The sequence below is a fragment of the Oratosquilla oratoria genome, unplaced genomic scaffold (assembly GCF_046742065.1).
Source record: "Oratosquilla oratoria isolate Oo_2021 unplaced genomic scaffold, ASM4674206v1 SCAFFOLD56, whole genome shotgun sequence".
Taxonomy (NCBI): domain Eukaryota; kingdom Metazoa; phylum Arthropoda; class Malacostraca; order Stomatopoda; family Squillidae; genus Oratosquilla; species Oratosquilla oratoria.
Window position 1 is genome coordinate 425,352 of NW_027467720.1, and position 23,398 is coordinate 448,749.

Sequence of the window (23,398 nt, forward strand, 5' to 3'; positions counted from 1 at the left end):
TAAAGCGTTCCTCCTAACTGTGTTCCGCCATTTCCACGATATGGCCCACCCCGGAATTCTTTGTACACAACGTTTGATTCAGAGACGGGCTGTGTGACCAGGGATGAAAAGAGACCTTAAATCATGGGCACTGACATGCATCCCGTGCCAGGCAGCAAAAATCCATCGGCACACCAAGTTACCGCAACCCACTATCCCCACACCGACCCAGAGGTTTCACACCGTGCACTTCGATATTGTTGGACCCCTTTCCCCCTCCCGAGGATACCGCTTCCTCCTTAACCTGCGTCGACAGGTCAACCAGGTGGATGCAGGCGATCCCCATGGCGGATAGTACTGCAGACTGAACAGCGTCCCACTTCCTACATGGATGGATCGCCAATCTGGGGGACTCGCATACAATCATCACGGATCAGGGCCCGAAGTGGGCAGATCTTCTATTCCTTGGCACAAGCAGGCAACGTACCACGGCCTATCACTCCCAGTTGAACGGCATGGTGGAGCGCTTCCACAGGAGACTTAAGGAAGCTCTTCGCGCCCAGCCTCACCCAACGTCCTCGGCGGAGGCACTCCCAATCATTCTCTTGAACATCCATTTCACCGTGAAGGAAGACCTCCAGTACACGCCCGCGGAAGTCGTATACGACGAGGACTTATGCCTAACCTCTAAGTACTCAAAGGATTTACAAAGGATTACAAAGATGGAGCATGCCGTCAGGAGACCTTTTGGTCCATAACTACGTCGGATGCGAAAAATATATATATAAATAATAAAGAATAGATGAAATAGAATAAAAATTATAATAATATAAATAATAGTAAATAAGATAAATAATACATAGGTATAGTTAAATGATAAACAAACAGGTAAATAATAATAAACTGACAAATAAATAATAATAAATGGAAATCAAGCAAATAATAACTAAACAGACAAATAATAACAAAGAAATAATCAAATAATATAAAATAAATGGCAGTCATTACAGCATATCTTGCTTAAATGTTTATCTAAACGAATCTTAAAGCTTCGAACTGAACTACATTACACTACCTCTGCAGGAAGTTTATTCCATTCATTAACTACACGGTTGGCAAAGTTGTTTCTAGCCACTTCCAAATCAAATCTATTTCCTGACAGTTTGAGACCATTATTTCTTGTCAGATTCTCATTCAGTGTAAGAATTATGTCACTTTTGATGTTGTCAATCCCCTTTAGAATCTTAAAGACCTGAATCAAGTCACCTCTGAGTCTACGCTTTTTTAGGGAAAACAGATTTATATGTTTTAGTTGATTTTCGTATGAGTAGAGCGTCGGTAGACACCTTCATCACGTCGCGCAAGGTATTCGCAGTGATGCAGCTCGTCCGGACGCTAGTGTTAAATTTTAAACACGACTACTGCATAAGTCGCTGATGCGTCATGGTACGTGTGGACGGGGCTTTAGTAATCGTACCGGAAAAATTAGGTCTTCTATGCAAAATTATATTTTCTATACATTACATAGATTTGCCTATTGCTTGGTGCATTCAATTGAAAGTATATATCAGTATAAGTCCATTGAAATCGGTAGAAAATGACAAATTGCTCGGCTTGATACAATTATAGGCTGTTTTACGAATATCATCTGTAATTATAAATAGAGGCTCAAACAATGCTATATGCCGTTTGCAATCATGAAATTAATTGACTTAAATTTCAGACACAATAATGTACAACGATACACCTCTGTAAGTTTATAATACTTGCCCAAAAAAGTATTTATTTTCCGGCAAGAATGACAAAATCTGGCGGTGTCTGGTATCAAAACGCTCACTGCGAAAGGTCCCATTGTTAAGCCAATCTCCTTGCATTTACTCCTCTGTTTTCTTCCATGCTATTCAGATTTCAAACGGTGGAATAGTAGAGAGTTAGCGAGAGTATTTGATAGGTGTTCACCAGGCAAATACTGATTACAGACTGACAACCGAATAATCACTTTCATTCATCAACATTTGCATAGATCGTAATTATTATCATCGAGCACTTTCGTTATTGTTTTTAGAAATTTCTATTTGTGTGAAAAAATCTAGTAAAATTATTCAAGTGTTAAGAAGTTCTAGAGTTAATCTTTGTTTTGCTGAATTGATTGATTGATTGAAAATAGATATTCGCGTGCACTGTTCTTTTGAGACCCTCTGTGTATACTGAGCAAATTTGGAAGGTTTCGGACAGACACACAGGCGTAATCATCTCAATAACAACATAAAGCATATTATCATTATTCTATGTTCCTCATTTCTTCTTAACATTTCTTACGATATTTCCACTTAAGCCATGCTTAACCTTTGAATACGTGCCTTTTTTAATATTTCATTTATTTAAAGGACGTACTAAACAGGCGAATAGAATCGCCTGTCTTTAGCCAGAATAGAATTACTTTGATTTTTTGCAACGATGTGACGTCATGTCATATTCATTCGATGCAATAATAACGTTTTCCTGAATATAAAAAATCTACTAGCGTTCAAAAGCTCGATGTCATCTTTTTTATTTCTAAAGCCATCACCCGTGAATTAGGAACATTTTATTCAACGTGTTTGAAATAATGACATAGTATATATTCTTAATCTATTATTATTATTTTTCTTCATCCGATCTAGATATTCGTGGAGAGAGGGGAGGGGGAATAGTGGACTAGGTGCAGTCACCAAGTTCTCTCTGATAAAACCATGTCTGTCCGGGACGCACGTAACCTCGGTCGTCATACGTGGCAGCTCGTTTCGAGTAAGACTTCGAAGCGCACTCGAATTGTGCGTAATTTAAGAGGGCTGGTTGTTTAGAAGATTAAGTGGCGATTTTCCCTTACACAACTCCCCCCTTAAAGAGTCCCTTTGGAAGACTAAGTGAGGAAACACCACCTGAAATTGAGAAGAAAAGTTTATGCTCGACTAAGCAGGTCAGCCCCAATATTGTCAACTCCGGCCACATGTACGATCCTGAACTTGTAAGCTTGCAGACTCAGAACCCACCGTAACAGTCTGTCATTCTTACCCTTGAACGTGTGAAGGTAGGTGAGGGGTTTGTGATCGACTTCGAGAACAAATTCTCGCCCTCTGAGATAATAATCAAACCTTTGGATCCCAAATACAACCGCCAAACATTCTCGTTCAATAGTGGAATACCTGCTCTCTCGGTCGAGAAGTTTTCGGCTGGCGAAGGCAACTGGGTGGGGGTAGTCAAGATGGTATTGTAGTAGGACGGCGCCGAGACCATGATTAGAAGCGTCCGTACGGAGGACGAACGTTAGATTAGTGTCAGGGAGTCTGAGGACAGGGTTAGAAGATAATACAAGCTTAAGGTGATTAAGCAGGGACTGGAGCTCTTCCGTCCATGATAGAGGTTCTCTGACGGTCTTCCTAAGCAGATTAGATAGAAGCCCAGTGTAGTCAGCGGCCTGGGGGATAAACATCTTGTAGAAACCTACCATACCCAAGAATGAGCGTAGAAGCTTTTTGGTGGAAGGGGGTGGTACGCGACACAGAGCTTCCACCTTGTCTGGTTGAAGCTGTAGACAGTCTCCACTCAATATGAAGCCAAGATACTGGATGGCTGGGAATCCAAAACGACACTTTGAAATCTTCAGAGTGAGGTGATGGCTCCTGATCCTGTCCAAAACAGCCCTAAGTGCCGTACAGTGTTGAGACCAATCTGAAGAATAAACAAATATGTTATCAAAATAGAAAGAGACATTAGGTAAGCCGGCAAGGACAATACGCATTAGGGGGTTGTACATTGCGCATGCAGTGGCAAGACCAAATGGTAAGCGACAGAATTCCATGAGGCCGAGATGAGCTGGGAAAGCGGTCAGGGGTTTGGCTCTTGCCCAAAGAGGCACTTGGTAATAGGCCTTGCACAAGTCCAGTTCAGAGAAGTATTTCGAGCCGGGAAACTTGTACAAATCCTCTTCAATATTACATACAGGTTCGGCGTGGAAGACAGTTACAGCGTTCAGCTGGCGGTAGTCTATCGCCATGCGATACGAGCCATCAGACTTTCGAACCATTACGACTGGTGAACAATGTGGTGACGACGATCTCTGGATGATACCTTGTTGGAACAGGCTCTCTACCTCTGATTCAAAGTGCGGTTTAAGGTGGACAGGCACAGGGTAGACCTTCATATGAATCCTATCGGTAGTGGTAAGGATTATATCATGTTTGACAGTCGAGGTACAACCTGGATTATCCGAGAAAAATTCTTTGTATTCACTTACCAATTCTACCAAGGAAGTCTGTTGATACCCCTCCAATTTAGGGTTAACGTTTGGCCTCGAATCCGTTTCGTCGGTTTGACCATCAGGGGTCACGGGTAGTCGGGAATCTTCTGGTTCACTAAGGCAGATCTCTTTGTGTAAAGGGCTATCATCTATAGTGGAGGGTTCATCCAAAAGCTCGGCAAATGCAACTGAAGGACGTCGATAATACTTTTTTAGCAAGTTGGTTTGGTACAACTTGGGGCCTGTGGGGCTATCAGTGACATAGTCCACCTTACCTCTCTTTTCCAGTACTTCGTAGGGGCCCTTCCAGGTGACCAGAAGTTTACTTTTATCGCTGGATAACAAAATTAGTACTTCATAACCGGGTTGAAATTAGCGATCTTGGGACCTGACGTCGAAATAAGCTTTGTATCGGGCAGTACTAACGTCGGCGTTTTGGGCAGCAATCTTAGCCGATTCTGCCAGTTTGTCTTGGAGTTCGATGACGTAGCTGAAGGTGGAGTGGTCGTCATCCTTAATGCTGCGGTCTTCCCACAAGTCCTGAAGTACCGAGAGGGGCCCTCTTACAGTTCTTCCATACAGAAGTTCAAAAGCAGAAAATCCGGTCCGATCGCTGGGGATCTCTCTGAGGGCAAACAAAGTAGGGACGAGATACCGATGCCAATCTCGGGGTTTTTCAGTACACATTTTGCGTAGTGCAGCTTTCAAGGGACCGTGGAGTCTCTCGATGCGGCCGTTCCCACTCAGATGGAAAGCCGTGGTAAATGATGGCTTGACACCCAGGAGCTTATGCAATTCTGCCATTAGTTGTGAAGTAAACTGTGTTCCCTGGTCAGACAATATTTCTCGGGGAATGCCAACTCTGGAGAAGATGGTGAGGAGTGCTTCGGCTACAGAGATGGAATCGACCTCCTTCAATGGAACTGCCCCTGGGAAGCCCGTGGCGAAGTCAACGAGGGTGAGAATGTAACGATGTCCCTCTGCAGAAGGTGGGGATAGTGGACCGACCAAGTCGATGGCTACCCTGTTGAAAGGTTCAGTAATAATAGGTAGAGGGTGTAGAGGTACAGATCTGACTCTCCCCTTACTCGACATTCGTTGGCAGATGTCACACGAGCGGCAGAAATCACGGATATCTAGTGCCATCCCAGGCCAGAAAAACTTGTCTGCTATCTTCATAGCAGTTTTTCTTTGAGAAAAGTGTCCCGCTAATGGATTTTTATGGCCAACAGACAAAATGATAGGTCGGCACTCTTTCGGGACAACAAGGGCGAGTTTACCCACCTTTTCAACATGCGTAGATAATACGCATTTTCGGTACAGCAAACCATCTATCTTGAGATACTGGAAGGAGGAACCATTCTTCGTCTGATCCATCTCCTCAGATTTTGTTTTATCCCATAATCCAGCCAGAGTGGGACAGGATTCCTGTAGACTACAGAACTCTTCAGGGGTAACGGACAGGGGTTGAAGGGCAGGCATCTGAAGAGGATGAACTCTCTTCATCTTGGATCTGCGAGTCTCGACAGCGTTGATCTGGAAAGTGGACTCTTGAGTTAATGTAGGAGGTGGGACCGTCTTCGTGATAGGGGCAGCGGCGGCAATGGATGTTTGCATGCCTGTAGGAAGAGTTGAATTTGTAGTAGTGTCTAAAGAGCTAGCATGGGGTTTGAAAGGAAAGGGGTCATGTTTACTAGGATCCCGTGCCCCAGGAACGTTGCCGATCAAGACGCTTGCGCACTTCATAGGGGCTCTGACTGCGTCAACCCATCCCTCGTAGTATGGACAGCTTATATAGCAGCGGACAACAGGAAACTCGTTAACTCGTCCCAAAAAGTCTGCTACAGATACCTTTGGGCACAGGGACACATCTGCGTCTTCTTCGGAGACCAGGACACAGTTGCACCCAGTGTCCCTGACTATGGTAGAAGTCCAAGAGCCATTGATAGTTCCTGCAACGGTGAAACATGGGGTGGTCCTGTTACTCATGCAAAATCCTATCTAGAATTGAGATTGGGCTTCTTTGTCTTTGAATGCACGGGGGTTCTTTGGACAACGAGATCGATGATGTCCTTCACCGCAGTTGAAACACCTCATGGGCGTACGGAAGGCACCGCCTTTTGTATCTTGATGGGTTGAGCCATGGCTAGGGGGAGGTAAAGATTCGACCACATTAGTTTTCCTACGAGGAAAAGAAGTCTTACCGGAAGCGTAGTTAGTATTCGGCTTTGGATAGGCCTTATGGGCGGAGGCCCAATCATCCGCCTTTACCACCGCCGATTCTAGGGAAGTTACACTCTGTTCCTTGATGAAGAGGCGTATATCTGGAATTAGAGAAGCAAGGAACTGATCTAAGACAACACATTGTCTTAGAGCTTCGAATGTCTGGGGGACCTTGCACGCCTCCAGCCAGTTGTCGAATAGCTGTCGTAGACGGATAGCAAATTGTCGGTAATTTTCCCTGACGCGAATCTTGTCGTTCCTGAAGTCCAATCTATAGCGTTCGGGAGTCTTGTCAAATCCTGTGAGCAATGCCTGCTTAAGGAGGGAAAAATTGCTTATAGTTGCCAAATCGAACGTAGAATACAATTCAGCAGCCTTACCTGTTAATGTGCTGCCCAACCTGGCAGCAAGCGAATCTTCCTCAACTTGGAGCAGGTTTGCCACCCTTTCGAACCTGGAGAGGTACGAGGCTATGTCTTCTCATTCTTGGTACATGGGGAGGTCGGGCCGCTTGACGAAGATGTCCTGGCTAGAAGGCTGGTTACGGGAGTCGGGTGCAAGTTTGGCAAGCTCAATTTCCTTTTCATGTCGTAATTTAGCCATCTTTTCTTCGTGTTCTCACTGTTCCCTCTTTTCTTTCTCTTCGTGTTCTTGCTGTTCCCTCTTTTCTCTCTCTTAGTGTTCTCGCTGTTCCTTTTCGTGTTCTCGCTGTTCCTTATCCCGTTCTCACTCGCGTTCTTTGGTTCTTTCATCCCTTTCAAATGCCTGTTGATTTAAAACAAAGCGGCCAACATCGTCACCCTTTAAAGCGATGGATTCGGCCTGGGCCTCGAGTTCTTCGATAGAAGTAAACTTAGACATTCTTGGGAGTATGGCTATGATTAACAAAATACTAAGACAATAAATAAATAAACAGCACAAATTAAGGTCAAGTACAGAGGAAAAGTTGTGTAACTAAAGTTAACAAAAAATATAAATACACCAAAATTTCAATACGGAACAAACTATGATCGTCCAGCTGACGAAAGGACTAGTTGTTCTAAACAACACCCTCCTGACTAAACAAAAAATGACGTAGTAACTGGAGCTTTTTGCTTCCGTTGCTACAGTACTACGTAGTCTGATCAAGTGGGGGGGTGGGGGTGTACCGCACCTAACCCACGGTTACACGACCACAGTCGAGCGAAGTGCCGAAGTGGCTAGAATCACTCTGAAAGACAAACAACTTAAATGGACAGTTTGCACGCTCAAAGTGCCACAACCATAGTCGAGCAAAATGCCAAGATGGCAGAAACCACTCGAAACGACAATTTAAATGGACAATTTGCACGCTCAAGGTGCCTCGACCACGGTCGAGAAAGTGTCAAGACGACAGAAATCACTCTAAACAAATTCAAATAAACGGTTTGCACGCTCAAGGTGCCAACAGACAAATCACCAACCTTACGAGTCGTTACGAGTCTATAATCCTGGAATGGTCGCCACATGTAAAGGACCAATTAGGTCCTTTAGTTCTGAAACTAGGTGCGGACCACCACTGCCTGCTTCAGAACTCTCGGTTCGTGTATAGACTCGTAGGACAAGTAAGAAAACACAGGATTGCACTGGAAGTTTATAATTCTGGTCCTTCCACAATGCAGCACTATCAAATCAATTTCAGGAAAAGGGAAAACAACACCTTAGGTCAGTTCGGTCGTAGCTCACTCGAATTGACTCCACAGTAAACACTTAAATTACTCGTAGAAAGCTTCAGTAGAAGATGAGGGTTTTGGAGCTGAGCGATGACGACTCTGGCAGAGCGGAAGGCGAAGTTGGAGACAGACGACGTCCAGTCGATTTATCACGCCAGTTTTAGAGTGGAGAGAGGGGAGGGGGAATAGTGGACTAGGTGCAGTCACCAAGTTCTCTCTGATAAAACCATGTCTGTCCGGGACGCACGTAGCCTCGGTCGTCATACGTGGCAGCTCGTTTCGAGTAAGACTTCGAAGCACACTCGAATTGTGGGTAATTTAAGAGGGCTGGTTGTTTAAAAGATTAAGTGGCGATTTTCTCTTACATCGTGTGCACTGTTTTATTGAAAACCTCTGTGTGTAATGAGCAATTTTGGAAGGCTTCAGACAGACATACAGGTCTCTTATTATAGTAAGAGATTTCTTAGTATAATTGGGATGCCTCACATCCCAATGCGCCGCTTGTGGTCATAGCTTCTTCAGTAGAACATGGGTAATTTTAGTATTCCACTCCATCACGGCGAGGAGATTTTCGGGCGTAAATATCACGTAATGTTTATAGTACAGCGGTAGTCAAACGACTGCTTGATTATATATTGGCATTATATACACTCCATAAAATTTCTTTAAATCCCAACATAATTTCATACTATTGAATAATTCCTCTCTAATTAATGAATAAGTTGTGTATACATCTTTTCAAATATGTCGTGAATATGAATACGGTTAACATAGATCTTCAGCTTTCTCCCTTGGATCTCTTCCAAGGGATGGACGCCAACGGTATTGCGTTGGGTATCTTTCCGTCAATCCTAGGGTTGGACTCCAAACCAAATCTTCCAACTCTGAACAAAGTCCAACTGACTCGTTCGAATCCAACCATTCCACTGACTAGTGTAACCGTGGTTTCAAGGGGATATCTCTTTTAGTATGAATGTATATGTTATCTCGTCAATTTGGCTTAATATTCACAGGACTATTTCTCTAAAGAACTGTTTGAGGCTTGCGTAATTTTCTCCTTGGAATTCTTGTCTGTCTTCTTCGTGCTTCTGTCTATGACTTTCACATCATAAATATATATATTTTTTTCAAATCGCAGTAATTCATAAGCGGCGGTTCCCGTGTAGATATTATAATGAAAGTATGTTATTTATTTTTTCTGATCATCTTAATCCTTCGTCCTTGTTTAAATGCTAAGGGAGTAAGATTTGTATTACCATATTGAAGAAGCTACTGCTTCATCTCTGTTTTTTCTCTTGGCCTCTCTTTCAAAAAAATTTAAGTTCATTTTATTACGGTTTAATTTACGGAGAATATACTGAGCTTATTGAACACTTTCCGACAGATATTTTTTTTTTTATCAATATCAGCTCAGTATATTCTTTCACCTGAAATCGTGCATCTTTCAATCTATGGTTTTATAAATGATAGTGTATTATTTGACTATTACTCAACCCAATTCAAAATAAACTCCGTAAATTATGAACTTGATATACAAGGATCATTTGAAATGCAAAATATAGTGATTAGTCTGACTAAACACACTATTCTTATTAGATTAATAATCTGAATGTCTCATTTTTCTTTTTGCAGGTCTTTCACGTTTGCGAATCTGGAAATCGTCAGCATGACTTCCTATGTCCAGCGGGCACAATTTTTAATCAAAAATATATTGTGTGCGATTGGTGGTACAATGTGGATTGTCCTAGATCGACAGAATTTTTCAGTCTCAATGTCGATTTTTTTAAGGTAATGCACATTCTGAAACACACATTTTAAAAATAGCAGTCATACAATATACATTAATAATGATGATAATAACAATTGCTAACTTAGGCTTCACATTCTTTACGTTCACAACACGTATCTAAAAAAAATAATGTATCATAAAAGAAACTTGGAGAGATTAGGTACTTACGTGCATTACATCTTCAGACGGATGATGTGAAATTCCTGCAAAAACACACACACACACACACGCACACACACACACACACACACACACATACACACACACACGCACACAAACACACACACACACACACACACACACACACACACACACACACACACACACACACACACACACACACACACACACACACACACACAAACATACATACACACACACGCACACACGCACAAACGCACATACATACACACACACACACACACACACACACACACACACACACACACACACACACACACACACACACACACACACACACATATATATTAGTGAATCGTGGCAGGAGATTCTCTCTGATGCATATTCTGTTAAAAACGACAGCAAAAGAATTATCAATTTACTATTTCCGTGAGCTCTCAAGCTTACGAAAAGTAGATTTCTTGAAGGGGGAAAGGGAGTAATTCAAATTTTCAAAACTCATAGAAAACAAAAGTTATAATGAACACAAAAAATACAGCACACAGTAAACTAAATACAAGAAAAGACAAAGAATACAGCTGTATTCTTTGTCTTTTCTTGTATTTAGTTTACTGTGTGCTGTATTTTTTGTGTTCATTATAACTTTTGTTTCCTATGAGTTTTGGAAATTTTATTTACTCCCTTTCCCCCTACCAGAAATCTACTTTTCGCAAGCTTGAGAGCTCACGGAAAAAGTTAATCAATAATTCTTTTGCTGTCGTTTTTAACAGAATATATATATATATATATATATATATATATATATATATATATGTATATATATATATATATATATATATATGTATATATATATATATATATATATATATATATATATATATATATATGTATATTTATTGTGTGTGCGTGCGTGTGTATATGTCGAATTACTTGACCTGGTTACTTTACTCTAATTTCTTATTTTATCTGTTTGCCGCCAGACGGTTCGGTTTCAGCTGAAGGAATCCTATGAACTTAGAAGTTAGAAGTTATCTCGATTTACCTTTTTATGTTTGTTCTATTTGTTAATAGGCGTTTTTGTATAGATAAGGTAAACTGTCTGGTTAATAAATGGTGGAAAGTTCTCATTCGCTCACATGGAATGCATACTAGAACTAAGATAAGATTTCTTCATGTGATCCCCACAGGAAAAAACTCAGGCTGCTTTCTCTCCTACCCAAACGACGCCCCATCCATCCAAACACCAGGAACAGCATGTCTTCACGCCAGCTATACATTCCAGCACCAAAGCACCCTCTCATAGGTTTGACAAGAGACCTCGCCTCACTCCAACCCCTTATCCATCCACCAAATCTCCCATCTTTAACATCCCGCTTAGTTCCTCTTCTCAGCAAACAGAAGGTCGCCCAGCCCAGGCAAACGTCTATATTCCCCCTTTGCCTCCAAAGCAAAGTAGTCCTCCGGCTGTGGTGACAGCATTGCCTGACACTACTAGAGTACCTAATTCTCGAAGACTGCCTCAGGTGACTAACGTAGCCGGGCTTCAGTACATCACACCACCCGCACGTGTCGTGTCCCAGGCCACCGACAGCGGCAGAACCCCGGGGTCACTCTCGAGACACAGGAGCAGAGATCAACGAAGGAGACCCGGGGGGTGGAAACATCACCATCAACAACATCGGAGGATACGTAAGGAACAAGACACTAAAGGTATCGAACTGGAAGTTCGGTACAACCCCGGGAACCCGAAGGATGCCGAAGTAGTCCTGAAGCAGCCCAATAAGTCTCATAATCCTTCCGTAAATTTAGGTACCTTGGGTTCTCGTGGAGTAAACCAAAGGCTTGTCCCACATGCAACGCCTCCTACTACTTCATTCCCTGTCTTGCCTTCCTCTACAACCAAATCCCCTTCACCATCACCCTCATTTCCAGTAAGTATGCTCTCGCCTCTCTCGGTTTCTCAGACGTCACAGACTGGACTTACTACGTTGACCACCCGACCGACTTCGCCATCTCCTCATCCCCCTCTTCCTCCTAATTCTTTACCACAATCTTCCATAGTTCTCCCTGACCAACACGTTCACGTCTACGTTCACATTCACGATAGATTTGCTTTAGAATCAGAGAATTTGGTATCACCTGCAACAAAGACCACATCTACCTTCGTCTCGCCAATTGTTCGTCCTGCATCTCGAATAACAACACTGTCTCCTCGCATGAAAACATCACAATTTTCTACCTCTCGTTTTGAGATGGTACAGAAATCTCTTTCTTTTCGCAACACAACACAACCCCCTTCTTCCATACCTACCCACATCACCACGCGACTGCCTACCGTAACTACTCAACAGATAACATTGCCGTTTACTAATTTACAAGTCACAACGGAACGCCCTCACCCTATACAACTCACTAATGTTCTGGAAAGATTTCCCCAAATTACTGTCACGGCATCTTCTCCTATCTTACTCGGAGCGCCCCGTACTACAACACCACAAACTACCATAACATCCCCACACAATGTAACAAGCGTACAAGCTACAACATTTCGAGGAATACCACCGTTTATCATACCTGTTTCATCTAAATTGATGCCGAATACCCAGTGGAAGGGAAAATCACACAAAGCGCAGAGGCAGGTGAACAACGGCCATGGTGTTCCCTTCAGAAAGCCCGCGCCCTTGAAACGAAACCATAACCATGATCGAAAGGAGGAAGGTCCGCATTCTCACAATATTCATGAGCATTTTCATTATCATTATCATAGTTTCTTTGATTCTTATGAGCAGCATTCAAACGTTCATGAGTCCTCGTTTGAACATTTAAGTTCTCATGATGATTCATACGAATATTCTCATGAATTACACGAATACTCACGTCATCAAGATTCTCACGAAAACTTGCGGGAACCTGATACCTACAAGTTAAATCTGCGCAATCGATACTCTCGAAAAAGCCGTTCACATCATTACAACTCTCACAACCAGTCAAGGTCCTCTTCTACTCCACAAGGAAGCCCCTCAGTAGAAGCCCTTTCCAATACACTCCCGCCGGAGAAAGTTAAGCACCGTTATACCTTAGAAACCCATAGCCATAGTCACGAGGTCCGTAGGTCTGTCGAAAGGGCACGACCAGACTACGTCACGCTGAAGACGTCTCCAAAGGCGGGAGTCGTCCCTGACGAAGTCATACCTGTTTCTAGATCTCACCCAGTTTCATCTAAATCATATATACACTATCCTACAACTCAAAACCTTTATTTAGGTAAACCGCACGAATTTAAATCACCAAAGCCATACAGTAAATACAACTTCAAATCAGGCACCACTAACACGCCAAAACTACTTAGTTTCTATACTGTTAAACCGCAGTTAGTAGCTCTGTCTAAACCACAAGAACTTTATTTACCTAAATACAATAATCATACTCGACTCATATCACCCTCTGAGTCCCCACCAGTTGCGTTAGCAAGACCTCTATCCTCTATTCGAACACAGCCACCTTTAGTTGCAAACTCACCCTTCTTTCGAACTTTCACACCAACTCGGCCAACTTATTTTACGCCTCAGCCTCCGCCTTTGAGTCACTTCTCTTAGCCCGTAGCCTGCGGAGTGCTATGTCAACTTTTCCGTTGAAGTATCTAACTCAGATTTTGAGAGTTCCTGATTTAGACCGGATGTATTACTGGGAACAGTTTTTCCTTCACTTTCAAATAACTTATCTTTCACTTTTAAAACATACAATCGTTCTCTTACGGCAGCGTCTGACTTTTGTTTTTCCCAGGGCAATCCAATTAATGATTCTTAAATAAAACCCGTTTGGTACCACGGCAATTCTATTTCAACTACACATTGAAATACAACTACAACTACACTAAACCAAACTTGTGGACTTCACGGGTATTTTTGCTCGAGAGCACATCCACAAAAGTTGACAGGTCCAGACGATTATCGCTTAGATCTCAGACTAATTCAGACAGCGGACAAAACCACTTGACAAGTGCTAAGACAAGGGTAAATGGACAACACCCACTCAATGAATGACCAACTAGATACTCTGCTCTCCAGGTCTGACACACGACGCCCAGAAATGAGAATTAATTTTGATATCGATTTTGAAAGTTGCAAGCCTTTCGTTTAATTTGACTTGTATGCATCGATAATTTAATCAGTAACTTTAAAAAATGAACTATCACCTGCTTGCCTATCAGGGATTATTAGAAAATTACAACTGAGAAAAGTAATATGTTTATGACCATAAAAAATGTATACCACTTTTTGAGTTTCAAATTTCAAGATTCATAGCACAACCTATCCATTTTACACACAAGATTCTAACAATGTCACCACTCCCAGTATAGCTCCAGATACCTCCACTACCCTGTGCCTACCCACTTCTACATCCACCAACTTCAGCAAGGTCCCAGGCAATTTCATTCCTCTCCACAAGATCTCAGCCAATTCTACCACCCCAAGCAAAGTCTTCGTCACCACCATTCTCCCCAAGACCTCAACCGTTTCGAACGCTCCCAAAATCTTGATCATCTTGAGCATAACTCCAATCACTTGCATACTTCTCACAGAAGTTCTGATTACACTCAGCCCTCTAAACAATTACCAGCCCATCTAGAGCACTCCCAACAAGACTTTGATACCATTCTACACTCTCAACAAAACCTAGACCAGCTTCAGCACTCCAGAAAAGTTGATAGTCACGTACGACACTCCCAACAAAGCCAGAACCACTACAAGCTCACTCAGCAGAGTCCTGCCTTCCACCATAAGCAACAGAGGCCAAACCAGCTGTCAGCAAATGTGCAAGGCACTGAGAGCTTACAGACCAAGACAAGAGGTTCACGTCGCCGAAATCATCGGTAAGATCAAGACTTTCATGGAACAAATCATGTTAAGCCCCTACATTCCTGAAGGTAGATATTGTTTGAAATAACCGTATGGTGCTAGCTTGCATAAAGTGATTAAGATATTTCACTGGATTGGAGAAGGCGTAATCACATTTTGACCCAGGATATACATCATTTACATTTAAGAATTAGATATCTAAAGTTTCAAGACAGGAGGTAATTCTATACCTGAATGCTTGATATATACGTAGAAACAACAAAATTCTTATGATTTAACAAACTCCCAGAATGACCTGTAGACAACTATAATCAAGATTTAATTATAGAAATAAATTTTCTTGTTATAGACATAAATACTTGACCGATGGAAGCCGAGGAAATACTAGAAGTTCTTCAAAAAGCAGACAAATTCAGGTAGTTATTTCGTAGTCATTCCTATGGACTGTTCTGTTCAAGTTACTCATGGTACACACTAAGTGGCGGCATGCTTTAATAAAGTATTCCATCAAAGTCTGGAAATACTGATGTAATCGGTAAATATTCACTGTGGAAAGCTGGAGGATCTATATCACTTCACCTCACTTGACATAAGCTTTACTATCTTGAAAGAAGATTCCGGTTGTTTGCAATGAATTTATTAGTTGATTAATTAATTAATTAATTTGTTTATTTATTTTTTGAGAGCCACCCTCTTAAATATGTTTGCTTTACAGGAACTGCGACCAATAGCGGATCTTGAAGAAAGGAGGCCAAGTGAGGTAAGTAATTGCCAACACATACGAGTATATTGAGCCCCTTAACACATACGGTTTCTGCAGCTCTGTTATAAACGGTAACGTCATATGTCTAAGTCAGGAGATAAAAAATGCTAAAGGGAGCATAATTGTAACTCAAAGTTGAACTTGTCTGTATGTAGTATTTGTTCAACTTAACGTTTGACTATAGAGCGTAACTATAAGGACTATTTCCTCCACTATTTCTGGATAACATAGCAATACACATTTCAATGATAAAGAGTTTTTATATAAAAACCAGTCTGAAACAAAAAATATGCTCTGCAAAAGAAAAATCAGTCACCAGACTTTTGTATAATATTCAACATCACTGAGATTACAAAGGAAAAATCTCGCTAAAAGTTAAAAAAGATAATCATAAACAAGGAAATTCCTAAAGTTGATGATATACTAGAGGTCATTGAATAGATGAAAATTGAATCATTCATTGTTCCGATGAATTAAATTATTGCCACTACTTTATCTTCATTAGTATATTTTTTGTGGATTTGAAAATAAACAACTCGTTACATTGAAACAGTTCTTCATATTATTGCAGCTGACCGTCCATAATGTGTTTCTGTATAAAACAGAATGGAATCTGCTTATAATATTAGTGAAAAATTGTAAAATCCGATCAAGATCTATATTATGAAAGGCTGCTCACAAATATATACTGATAGCAACAAATACTTTTTCCTTTCAGATTTCATCAAGGTCAAAATCTTTCGACTACACAGCACCAAAAACTGAGCCTCCCTTGTTCCCACCACAATTAGAAATTGCAGGCATAGGTAATTTTTAATGATTTTTAGAGAGAGGGGTGGGGAAAGTGGATGTGTGTGTGTGCGTGCGTGTGTGTGTGTGTGTGTGTATGTGAAAGAGAGAGAGAAAGAGAGAGATTGATAATATCACATGAACTAAATACTATTAAGTTACCTGGAAAATATATTGCGTCAGTCCTGAAAGAATAATTGTTCTTTACTAGATATTTTGTCAATAAAGCACGATTTTAAAGTCCTCAGTCAAGAAATAACAAACCAAGTGAATCTGGGCAGCGATATAAGGGGGGTACACTTGGAATTAGTGGTAATGTATCACATTATGCAACTATTCATAATCCATGTTTTATAAGTAAATTGTTCTTATCAACAGATTCTGTAAATTTTGGAGGGGACTGGAGTATGAAACTTTCAGCTGTGCCATCTGCTAAATCATCACCTTCAATCTCAACCATTGGACTATCCAAAACTACCCAAGTTAGCCCAAGCCTCAAATCCAAAAAATCCTCGCAGAGGACTCCCCGACCCCCAGGATCAAGTCTCCAGTCGGCTGACGGTCTTCAGTACCAAATGACTCCCAAATCCCATTACGATGCCTCTGCCCTTCCAGCGTCATATTCCTCTGTCAGTTCTCCCCATCTCGACAGTTCCCTTCTCTACACAGCCAGGGGCCCCAACCCATCCCTCAACCACCCCTATAATCCCACCTCTTTACTAAGTCTATCTAACACAGGTGGGTCATCCCCTTCTAGCAGTTCCTTCAGCCTCACCCATTCGCCTCTCTCACGGTACCCGTGGAATATTACAACTTCGTCACACCCACCACGAAGTGGGCAAACACGCTACATCCACCCTCTAGGTGGCCGCTATCCCTATCACTTCTCTCCCCGGCTTCATGTAGAGCTTTCAGAAGACCAGCATGAAGACCTTCCCGACGCTTGGGCTTCTTCGTTATCAGGTGGGGAATTAAAGTTAGCAAGAAACACTGAATATAGAACAGCAAGACATGACATATGCTAGGTAATTAGTTTCGACAGTGGCTAGCTTATTAACTTCTTCAAGACAAAGACGACCAACTATGATCAAAATCAGACTTCTTCACATGTGATGGTAAGTCCTTTTGGCAATCATCATCACAAATAAAAAAAAACACGAACATATAACACGGGTGTTCACAGCGTTTTGGAATTCCATCGAAAATACAATCATTTGTAACAGCTTACAAATATCTTGTGGCAAAGTAGCATGCAGTTGATACTTTAGGGTCTATATGGGGCGCCCCTAAGGACCAGAGGCACACATCATTTTGTCTATGATAGAGGAAAACTCTGTTCATAGAGAAATGATGACACTTTTATACTACGACTGTCCCTCCGTTATGCTGTCCCCCAACCCTTGCTGCTGTCCTGTACCATTTCTCTGAGTATTCATTTTCTGCTGTGGGGGAATTCCCTGTGGTGGGGGAAAAGAATACTTCCACCAAGTATTTCCACTTGGATCGTAAGAGCCGAGAAGAAAGGGACGGGGATTGGGGCTAGGCATCCTTCTCCTTGTAGCCCCACAGGGGACATTCCTAAACGAAAAAGTAAAGGCATAAGAGGGTCTGGGAGTTTTCCGACCAGTACCCTAAGGTTTGGGTCTTTTAATGTGCGTGGATGTAGTACAGATGAGAGTAAAAGGGAAGAGATAGGTAGTATGTTTGTGAGGAGAAAGATGGATGTGTTGGCTTTGAGTGAAACTAAGTTGAAAGGGAAAGGTGAGTGTAAGTTTGGGAGTGTAAGTGGGAGGTCATCAGGAGTGAAGAGAGGGCGAGGGAGGGAAGGGGTGGCTATTCTAGTAAGTGAGGAGATAGGTAAACAGGTAGTGGAGTGGAAGGAGGTTTCCTCAAGGATAATGTGGATGAAGGTGAAACTGGGAAAGGAGATGTGGGTTTTTGTAAGTGCATATGGGCCTGGCAGTGAGAAGAGTGTAGTAGAAAGGGAGGCCTTTTGGATACATCTAAATGAGTGCATAGAGGATTTAGGGAGAAATGTCAATGTAATAGTACTGGGAGACCTTAATGCTAGGGTAGGAAATGGTCCAATTGGTGGAGTGGTTAGGAAATGTGGAGTTCCAGGAAAGAATCGTAGTGGAGAGTTGATGGTGGAAATGTGTCTAGAAAGAGAGTTGATGATAGCAAATACAGTGTTTCGGAAGAAGGTCAAGCATAAGTACACATGGGAGAGGGTGGTGGATGGAAGGGTGGTAGATAGAGCGTTGATGGATTATGTAGTGGTAAATAAGACTATGATAGGAAGAGTTAAGGATGTACATGTTCTAAGGGGAGAGAGTGGGGAAATATCAGATAATTTTTTGGTGAAAGGTAAGTTGAGAGTGGAGGATAGATGGAGAAAGAGGAAAGGGACAAAAGGTAGGGAGGTGGTTAGAGTGAACTCTTTAAATGAAAAGGAAAAGGAGAAGGAGTACAAAACGAAGCTGAAGGAGGAGTGGGAGGGAGTGAAGGATAGAGTAGAGCTAGGTGTGGAGGAGGAATGGGGATGGTTCAAGGAGGGAGTCACAAAGTGTGCAAGGATGGTGTGTGGAACAAGAAGGAGAGGAGGAAATAGAAGGAAGGGTAGTGAATGGTGCGATGAGGAAACAAAGAAGGTTGTAGAAGAGAAGAAGCGAGTTTTCACAGATTGGTTACAAAATAGGATAAGGGAGTCATATGAGAGGTACAAAGAAAAGAAAAGAGAAGTAAAGCAAAAGGTAAAGGAGGCAAAGAGGAGAGCAGATGTGAAATGGGGTAAGAGTATGACAGAAAATTTTGAAAGAAATTAAAAGATGTCTTGGAAAGAAATTAAGAGAGGAAGAGGAGGCGAATCAAGTAGAGAAGAAAAGGTAAAAGGTGCAGATGGAGAGATGATAATGGAAGAGAAGGTAGTAAAGGGAAGATGGGCAGAATATTTTAGGGAGTTGCTAAATGTGAAGGAGTATAGGGAGGGAAAGATACTTGCAGTGGGAAGTGCTAAGAAAATAAGAGTGATGAGTGAGGAAAATGGAGGAGAAATAAGGAAGGATGAAGTGAAGGCAGTTGTTAAGATGATGAAAGCAGGTAAGTCACTTGGTCTGGATGGATGCCATGCAGAATGTCTGAAGGAAGGAGGTATAGTGATGGTGGACTGGTTGGTGAGGTTATTTAATGTTTGCTGGAGAGAGGGTAGAGTACCGGAGGACTGGAGGAGTGCCTTTATAGTTCCACTTTACAAGGGAAAAGGGGACAAGTGTGAATGTAGTAGTTTCAGAGGGATTAGCTTGTTAAGTGTAGTTGGGAAGGGTTATGGGAGGGTCTTGATTGAGAGGATTAGGAGAGGAACAGAGGGAGTAATTGGTGAGGAACAGTGTGGATTTAGGACAGGTAGAAGTTGTGTAGATCAGATCTATGTGGTAAGACAAATATGTGAGAAAGCTATAGGAAAGGGGAAGGATGTTTTTTGGGCTTTTATGGATCTGGAAAAGGCTTACGATAGGGTAGACAGAAAGGCACTGTGGGAGGTTATGCAGATATATGGGATAGGAGGAAAGCTTCTAGGAACTGTCAAGAGTTTTTATGAGAATAGTAGAGCTTGCGTCAGGATTAGAAATGGAGAGAGTGAGTGGTTCGAGGTAAAGGTGGGACTTCGTCAAGGATGCGTTATGTCGCCCTGGCTGTTCAACTTATACATGGATGGGGTAGTGCGAGAGGTAAATGCAAGGGTAGTGGGTCAGGGGTTGGAGATGGTTAAAGAAAATGGAGAAAAATGGGAGGTGAGCCAACTGTTGTTTGCTGACGACACTGCGGTTGTGGCAGGATCGGAGGAGGGACTGAGGAAGTTGGTGACAGAGTTTGGGAGAGTATGTGATAGAAGAAAGCTAAAGATAAATATGGGTAAAAGTAAGGTGATGAGATGTACAAGGGGTGAAAGTGGCAGTAGACTGGAAGTGAGCATTAAGGGAGAGCGACTGGAAGAAGTGGATAGTTTTAGATACTTGGGTGCAAATGTGGTAGGAAAAGGTGGAGTGAAGGTGGAGGTAGAATGTAGATTGAGAGAAGCGAGTAAATGCCTTGGTGGCTTGAAGAGTGTAATGAGGAATAGACATCTTGGGAATGGATGCTAAGAGGAGACTATATGAAGGAGTGATTGTGCCAACAGCATTGTATGGGGCAGAAACATGGAACATAAGAGAGGAAGAGAGAAGGAGTTTGAATGTGTTTGAGATGAGGTGTCTGAGAAGTATGATGGGGGTTACTAGGCTAGATAGAGTGAGAAATGAGGAGGTGAGGAGAACAACGGGGGTGGAAAGGGAGTTGGGAGATAGGGTTGATGAAAGAGTATTAGGATGGTTTGGACACATGGAAAGAATGAGTGAAGAAAGACTAGTAAAAGAGGTATGGAAGGCAGATGTGGAGGGAGTAAACATGAGGGGACGTCCTAGGATGAGGTGGATGGATGGGGTGAAAGGGGCTTTGGGGAAGAGAGGAAAGTCTGTTGAGGAAGGACGGGAGAGAACAGAAGACAGGGGTGAATGGAGAATGGTTATATATGGATGATGTTGTGATGCATGAGGTGGAATGGGTGGGGGGATGGGGTGTGAGGTAGTATGTGTGAGCAAAATTTGACGCAGCCCGAAGGGATTTCTCCCCGTCTTCTCCTTTTATGCATGGGGGGACGGAGAGGGGGGGGGTCGCCGATTTAATGAATCGGCCTTGCTGTGGATGTGCTGTGTCTTGCGACACTGCTTCTGACCCAGGGCAGTGGACAAGGTGCAGGGATGACCCGTCATCCAGGAGGTGCTAAGATAAGAGGGAAGGTGGAGGGGTGTTGGGTGTATTCAGGGATGGAATGGGTGGGAATGATTTTATGCCTTTACCTTTTTGGCTACCTCCCTTGTAAGGGGGAAAAAGCCTTGGTATATGTATGTATGTATGTATGTATGTATGTATGTATGTAAAAATTCATTTTACCATAGAAGTAACTATATTCTAAGTCTAGAGTTTGCAGTGTCAGTTGTAATATGTCATGGAACTATCTAAGTAGATGATGCAATTAAAACTGGTCTTCAGGTAAAACACGCAATGTAAATGAAGTCATAAAGTCAGAATTCAAGTGCAGTGCATGTCTAATTTACAGTGATGCATATATTTTTACTCCGGTGGCTCAGAAGCCACGTTGGTCAATCGTCGCTCTTGAAATGCCTCTCCATATTTCCTTCTACTACGCTAGCTCCATCCACTGAACAGGGTCCTCGACAGCCTCCACTACATCTTCCACCATTGCATGTATCCATCTTTTTTTTAGCTCTTTCAAGAAGACTTGCTTCTGGTTGTTTAAGGATGACTGTCCTTGGCCATCTTGAATTATCCATCTTTGCCACGTGCCCCATCTATTTTATCCTGTGGCCCACTTATTACTTCAGTTATGCAAGATTACTGCGTCAATTCCCTAAGCTTTGTATCGTATTTTCTTCTCTACTCTCTCCTCTCTCCGTCATACAAAGGACTATTTAGTCTTTTTGGTATGAATTTTTCACACCTTTCTAACTTTTTCTCTAGTATCTGTTAGTATGCAGACTTCACAGTGTTATGGCTCGGGCTGGAAAGATACTTGTTAACCATAAGGGCACACCGAGTGCCCAAGCCACAACAAAGTTAGAATGGGGATATAGAAACGCATCAGACTATTGGTATGCCGAAAGGCAGAGGACAGTATTAACCATTTAATATTTCAGTATGAAACATAATCAGAGACAACATAAATTAACAAAACAATAATAATATTAATCCTAACACACAATAAGAATAGATGGGGAATGAGATATGTAGAACATATAGAACGGGTAAGACTGAAACCTGGCACATCGAGTCGTCGGTTGTCCAAGCAATGATTATTTCAATCCAGATGGGCGAAGCTGGCAGCTAGCTAGAGGCGAGTCTGTCGAGTCTTGGGAATGCCTATCTTATATAGGGGAACTAGGCTGACGTCTTGGCCAGTGATTAGCTTAGGACAGTTATTCAGGCCGAACTGCCGAACTACCGCTTGGCTGCGAGGCGACCGAAGTGGGGGTGGGGGAGAAGACTGACTGCTTGTTTCTTCGAAGTATGATGACAGTGGTAGTAGGAAGGGTGTCATTCAGGTGAATGGGTACCTTGGTACCCGGATGGGGTATCGTGTCACCTGGCTAGAGGTAATATCATGACAACAGGTATGCATAATTGCTGATCTTATGTGTTATATATTCTCACTTTGGTTTTCATTAATGTAGATCTCTTTCAGAATATTCAGGATCCCGGAGCAACATCTGTTCCTTGCTCATATTCTAACTTTAAATTCTTTCTTAATAATGTCCATGTGTATTTCGACAAGAACACCTAGCACATGCTATAATCACGTTTAGAACACTTATAGTTCAAATAAACTTACTACTGATTTAAATTCCTTACATGGTAAGCGTAAAGCCAACCATTTCCACGAGAGCTCTCTGTTGTGCATAATTTAGGTACAATTCGGATTCCCTGAGATTCTGGATCAGTCTATCCAACCAAAGAGTGGGGGAAGCATGCTAAACTGCCTCCAACCTTCTTGCTGGGGGTTAAAATCCAGTATGGCGTGTATCGGACATTGAGGAAAGCGTAACGTGTGGCCATACATTTTTTTAAGGCAGTGGGCACATGTTTGCTGGATTAGCTCTTGAAGCTCCTAGTTGGCAAAGAGCTGAGTCAAATGTATTCCTTCAATCTTTCAAAGGACTTTTCTTTCAAAGTCATTGAGTTTGGCCGCTAGGTCTTGGACTTACACAGGAGGACGAATAAGACAGAAGCGGTTTATATGTAGATTTTGGTCCTTTGAATTTTGGGCTTGAG

General features: G+C 42.2%; 2 protein-coding genes across 2 annotated transcripts; one reads left to right on the forward strand and one right to left on the reverse strand.

The window, feature by feature from the left end:
• Positions 1-2,920: 2,920 nt before the first annotated feature.
• LOC143023724 (uncharacterized) lies at positions 2,921-7,342 on the reverse strand. Its single transcript, XM_076182324.1, has 4 exons — positions 7,212-7,342; positions 6,463-6,935; positions 4,685-6,210; positions 2,921-4,561 (listed from the first exon to the last, which is right to left on the reverse strand). The coding sequence occupies exons 1-4, from the start codon at positions 7,340-7,342 to the stop codon at positions 2,921-2,923; spliced, it is 3,771 nt and encodes a 1,256-aa protein (XP_076038439.1).
• Positions 7,343-13,718: 6,376 nt separating this feature from the next.
• LOC143023725 (uncharacterized) lies at positions 13,719-22,149 on the forward strand. The gene is made up of 7 exons (XM_076182325.1): positions 13,719-13,780; positions 14,685-14,975; positions 15,311-15,377; positions 15,677-15,721; positions 16,443-16,530; positions 16,892-17,476; positions 22,091-22,149. The coding sequence occupies exons 1-7, from the start codon at positions 13,719-13,721 to the stop codon at positions 22,147-22,149; spliced, it is 1,197 nt and encodes a 398-aa protein (XP_076038440.1).
• Positions 22,150-23,398: the final 1,249 nt, after the last annotated feature.